Below are 6,000 nucleotides of genomic sequence, written 5' to 3'. Positions count from 1 at the left end.
AATTTGTAAATTAAATTTTGTAGAAAAGAAACATTTTTTAAAATTAAATAAACTGTATAAGAAAAAAACAAGTTTAGTTTGTATAATTGAAAAGCTTAGACTATTTTCATCGCTTATTCTGCCTAGGGTCGTGGATATGCTGGAGCCCATCCCAGCTGACTTTGGGCGATTCATGATATTTTGAGTAGGTTCAAAAATGCATTTTGAGAGTTAAATGTCTCAAAATGAGTGAATGCGTCAAAGAGACTGAAACTTTCAACGCTGGTTTGTCAAATTTATTTGATCTGTCGTCATCAAAGACAATGCCCAGGAACATAAGTTATGAAATTATGCGTTTTGAGAAGACAGAGCATTATCATTTTTAAACACAGTTGTCCTCCTTTAGTTTAAAACAGCAAAGTAAAAAAAAAATAAAATAAAATAAAAAAGAAAATGGACGTTTGAAGAGAAGACATCAGTGGAGTGCTTCATTTTGGCGAGCCAGCCGACGGCTCCGTGTAGGGATGCTCTGATCGATCGGCCGCCGATCACAACAACAGTTTGGAACTTAAATGGCAGCACATACCATGGAAACTATCTTATGGGGGTAGGACGTTAAAAAGCTTTTGGGCGAGAGGCGGGGTACACCCTGGACTGGTGGCCAGCCAATCACAGGGCACATATAGACAAACAACCATTCACACTCACATTCATACCTATGGACAATTTGGAGTCAATTTGGAGTAGCATGTTTTTGGAATGTGGGAGGAAACCGGAGTACTGGGAGAACATGCAAACCGTGCAGCCAACCTTAATCATTCATTCATTCATTTTCTACCGCTTATCCTCACGAGGGTCGCGGGGGGGGGGGGGGGGGGGGGGGGTTGGGGTTGCTGGAGCCTATCCCAGCTGTCTTCGGGCGAGAGGTGGGTGTACACCCTGGATTAGTCGCCAGCCAATCACAGGGCACATATAGACAAACAACCATTCACACTCACATTCATACCTATGGACAATTTGGAGTCGCTAATTAACCTAGCATGTTTTTGGAATGTGGGAGGAAACCGGAGTACCCGGAAAATGAAAACCCACGCATGCACGGGGAGAACATGCAAACTCCACACAGAGATGGCCGAGGGTGGAATTGAACTCGGGTTTCCTAGCTGTGAAGTCTGCACGCTAACCACTTGAACACCGTGCAGCCAACCCTAATCATTCATTCATTTTCTACTGCTTATTCTCACGAGGGTCGTGGGGGTGCTGGAGCCTATCCCAGCTGTCTTTGTGCGAGAGGCGGGGTACACCCTGGACTGGTGGTCAGCCAATCACAGGGCACATATAGACAAACAACCATTCACACTCACATTCATACCTATGGACAATTTGGAGTCGCCAATTAACCTAGCATGTTTTTGGAATGTGGGAGGAAACCGGAGTACCTGGAGATAGCCGAGGGTGGAATTGAACTCACACGCTAACCACTCGACCACCGTGCAGCTGAGCACAAAAAAAACAAATAACTAAAAAATAAGGGTTTCTCAGCGGTGGAAGACACCAGATTCAGGACCTTGGGATTGTCCTGACTTTTTTACCCTTTACACGCCCCCCACCCTCGGCCTATAGCACCCGTCATAAATAAACAGAAAAATGACTAATTAATCCATGTGATCGATATCGGGCCAATGTCAATCCTGGATGATCGGAGCATCCCTACTTCTTGTGTATGTGCATCATCAGCTATGTCACTCCTTCCGAATAATATGACCGTTGTTCACGAGCAGTGGGGGACTGCTGCTACACACACACACACACACACACACACACACACACACACGCACACAAAACCCTTCTCTGTCGCCTCCAGGCACACAAACAACCGAGTCTGGAGGCGGGGAAAAAGAAGCAGGCACCAGGCAGGTCGCTTACATGGCCCCTTGAAAGCAACACACACTCGCGCAGTTCAACACACACACACACACACACAGATTAAGACCGTATTAAAATACAATTAATAAAAGCACAACGTGGTATTGAAATGAATTGCACGTGGGAAAAAAAAAGGGCGAATATCAAGTGGAGTGTGGCAAGAAAACGATACAGTACATTCAGTCAAAAAAAAAAACAAAAAAAAACATAAAAGGCAAGTTTAGAATCCAAAACCACTTAAAAGAATTAAATAAAACACTTTTTTGTCCAGTTTTCAAAGCTGGGGCGCTTCAGTCTTTACAGTAAAGATCCGCTCTGTGCTGAGACAGTTTTTTTTTTTTTCTCTTTCAAATGTTTTTTTTTGTTGTTTTGTTTAAAATCTACAGACTCTACAGACCCCGCCTGAACGCATCAGGCAAAGGGAGTAGTGGTGCAAGTCTTCCTGTGACGTCACGTCGGCATTCATACACACACATTCACACACACTCTCACACACACACACACACCGAGTGCAGTCCTGTCACCCACGACGGGTGCAGGTCTTTTCTTCTCGTAGGCCTCTTTCTTTTTGGACAAAAGCGGCCTCCTTCCCCAGGAACCCGGAGTCTCTTTCCTCTTTATCCTCTTAGATGTTCATCGTATTCCGTTCTCATTTCTTGTGGGATTCCAGCAGCTTGTCGGCCTCCGGGTACGTCGGGTACTTCACCGTTTCGATCTTCTCTTTGACCTTGTAGGACGGGTAGAGGCCCGTGCGGCCCAGTTTGCGATTGATGCCCTTGGAGTATCCGTCCCAGTGGTTCCCGGCCACGCCGATGACGTCGCCGGGCTCCAGAGGGATGTCCTCGCTGTTGCGAGGCTGGTGAGGGTACACGGCGATCTGATTGTGGGCGTTTTGACCCCCGAAGTAGTAGATGTCGTCCAGGGAGTAGAAAAAGGAGGAGGCGTCCGGATGAAGGGTCTGCATGATCTCGTAGGCGACACGGCACACCTGAGGTGGAAAGATCTCCGTTAGATACGTCTCCTTTTTGGGAATCTGGGTCCATTCCATTAGGATTACAAAACTACTCCTGTAGTACCACCAGCCACCACAGGGGGCGGTGTTTTGTTGTGTCTGAAAGGGCGTACTTCCATACTTACTTTTTTTAGGAAAGTACATCTAAACGCACGAGTACGCAGACGTTAAAGGGTCAGAAAGGTAAGTGCACACTGATGGACACTTACCACTCAATAGTAGCCATCTTGGCAATGTTGTTTGACATAATGGCGGCTGAGGAGCGATCCGTAGTGGTGGAACGATGTAAGTTATACGTCTTTTATTTTAAAAATGATAATCAAAATAATATTTTCTTTTTAAATTGTTGTAAAATGGAAAAAAAAGCTGGCAGATATTCTATTGGGCGATCCAAATGTTGGCGATAATGGTCTCCAATAAGTGGTTGCAATTCACAATTAAAAATGATGAGAAAGAGAAGAAAAAGAAGGTGAAGAATGAAAAACAAGAAGGTGAATGAAAAGAAAGTAAAGTAGGAGAAAAGATGGAAGGATGAGAAAGAAAAAGGAGACCAGGAGAGGTAAGCAAGTAAAAGTGTGGAAGAAGAAGAATAAAGACAAGAAGGTGAGCAGATGAAAGAGAAGAGAAATAATAATGATAATAATGATAATAATGATAATAATGATAATGATAATAATGATAATAATGATAATAATGATAATAATGATAATAATGATAATGATGATAATAATGATAATAATGATAATAATGATAATAAAAATAACAATACAAAAAATAACAGCAATAACAATAATAACAACAATAACAATAACAACATAAATATCAAAAACAAATAATAATAATAACAATAATAACAACAATAATAATAACAACAAAAAGAATCACAAAATAATAAAGAATTACAATAATAATAATAATAATAAAATTAATAATGACAATAGAGCAAGAAAATTTGACTTACTGTTTGTCTGTGAAAGTTATATAATACATACTTTATTTCTGTCATGAGAACAATAATAATAAAAAATAATAATTGACAATAAATAATAATATAAATAAAATAATAATAATAATAATGACAATAGAACAAGAAAATTTGACTTACTGTTTGTCTGTGAAAGTTTATATGATAAGTACTTTATTTCTGTCACGAGAACAATAATAATAACAAAATAATAAATAATAATACATAATAATAATACATAATAATAAATAATAATAAAAATAAAATAATAATAACAATAATAATAATAATAAAAATAATAATGACAAGAGAACAAGAAAATTTGACTTCCTGTTTGTCTGTGAAAGTTATATAATACGTACTTTATTTCTGTCACGAGAACAATAATAATAACAAAATAATAAATAACAATAAAAATAAAATAATAATAATAATAGAACAAGAAAATTTGACTTCCTGTTTGTCTGTGAAAGTTATATAATACGTACTTTATTTCTGTCACGAGAACAATAATAATAACAAAATAATAAATAACAATAAAAATAAAATAATAATAATAATAGAACAAGAAAATTTGACTTCCTGTTTGTCAGTGAAAGTTATATAATACGTACTTTATTTCTGTCACAAGAACGTCCACACGTCATAGTGTAAAAAATGTGCTAATTGTCTTAACGCATGGAAGCATGTGAGCCATTCAAGCGGTTGTCTTGTGACAAGCGTCAACCATCTTTTCCATCAACCATTTCATGTTAGTAAACTGCTGTGTTGGCCCAGTTTTTCAAGGGCGGGAGAACCGCAGCTCCCCCGTGTCGGCAGGACTCATGCTTGACTATCGTCGTATCATCATTTTTACTGGATAATGATTGTATGGAATTATAAGCAAGTGAGGACGAATGGAGTCTAGCGTTATTAACATTTGATGGAATACAACATGCTTGACTTGAAATTATTATTATTTCTTCTAAATTATTTGTACAAATTACTATTTATGCTGTACATTGTTCATATTTGATGTCATCTATTTATTGTCCACATTATTAATTATTATTATACGGGAGCCAGGCAATGACATTTCCATCCATCCATCAATCCACCTGTCCATCCATCCATCCATCCATCCATCCGTCCACCTGTCCATCCATCCATCTATCCATCCATCCATCCACCTGGACATCCGCCCATCCATCTATTTGTCCATCCATCCATCCACCTGTCCATCCGCCCATCCATCTATTTGTCCATCCATCCATCCATCCACCTGTCCATCCATCCATCCATCCACCTGTCCATCCGCCCATCCATCTATTTGTCCATCCATCCATCCATCCATCCATCCATCCACCTGTCCATCCGCCCATCCTTCTATTTGTCCATCCATCCATCCACCTGTCCATCCATCCATCCACCTGTCCATCCGCCCATCCATCTATTTGTCCATCCATCCATCCACCTGTCCATCCATCCATCCATCTGCCCATCCATCTATTTGTCCATCCATCCATCCATCCATCCATCCACCTGTCCATCCATCCATCCATCCATCCATCCACCTGTCCATCCGCCCATCCATCTATTTGTCCATCCATCCATCCACCTGTCCATCCATCCATCTGTCCATCCATCCATCCATCCATCCATCCATCCATCCACCTGTCCATCCGCCCATCCATCTATTTGTCCATCCATCCATCCACCTGTCCATCCATCCATCCATCCATCCATCCGTCCATCCATCCATCTGTCCATCCATCATCCATCCATCCATCCATCCATCCATCCATCCACCTGTCCATCCATCCATCATCCATCCATCCATCCATCCGTCCATCCATCCGTCCATCCATCCGTCCATCCATCCATCCATCCATCCACCTGTCCATCCGTCCATCCATCCACTTGTCCATCCACCCATCCATCTATTTGTCCATCCATCCATCCATCCCCGCATGAACACAGACCTGTGAGGAGAAGGTGCAGACCAGGAAGTCGGTCTGAGACAGGAAATGGATGTCCAGGATGACTCCTCTCAGTGAGTTCTCGGTGTAACGATTATGAAGGCCCGCAGACCACGAGATGGAGTTGTCGCTGATGAACTCATAGTCAGGATACCTGACGG

At 41.1% G+C, this 6,000-nt stretch overlaps 1 protein-coding gene across 1 annotated transcript in view; it reads right to left on the bottom strand.

Moving 5' to 3' along the window:
• Window positions 1-1,427: 1,427 nt before the first annotated feature.
• Window positions 1,428-6,000, bottom strand: part of fut8b (fucosyltransferase 8b (alpha (1,6) fucosyltransferase)) — a 132,235-nt gene continuing 127,662 nt past the window's right edge. The window contains exons 9-10 of the mRNA XM_078794538.1: window positions 5,843-5,993; window positions 1,428-2,893 (exon numbers count right to left, since the gene is read on the bottom strand). Coding sequence (XP_078650664.1) covers window positions 2,555-2,893; window positions 5,843-5,993 — 490 coding nt within the window. The 3' untranslated portion in view covers window positions 1,428-2,554. The remainder of the gene's footprint in view (window positions 2,894-5,842; window positions 5,994-6,000) is intronic.

Source organism: Doryrhamphus excisus, linkage group LG11 (genome assembly GCF_037039965.1).
Source record: "Doryrhamphus excisus strain RoL-2023G ecotype Guam linkage group LG11, RoL_Dexc_Guam_v1.1, whole genome shotgun sequence".
In the NCBI taxonomy this organism is placed as follows: domain Eukaryota; kingdom Metazoa; phylum Chordata; class Actinopteri; order Syngnathiformes; family Syngnathidae; genus Doryrhamphus; species Doryrhamphus excisus.
Note: the sequence above shows the minus strand (reverse complement) of the source record. Positions and strands in the feature narration are given on the sequence as shown.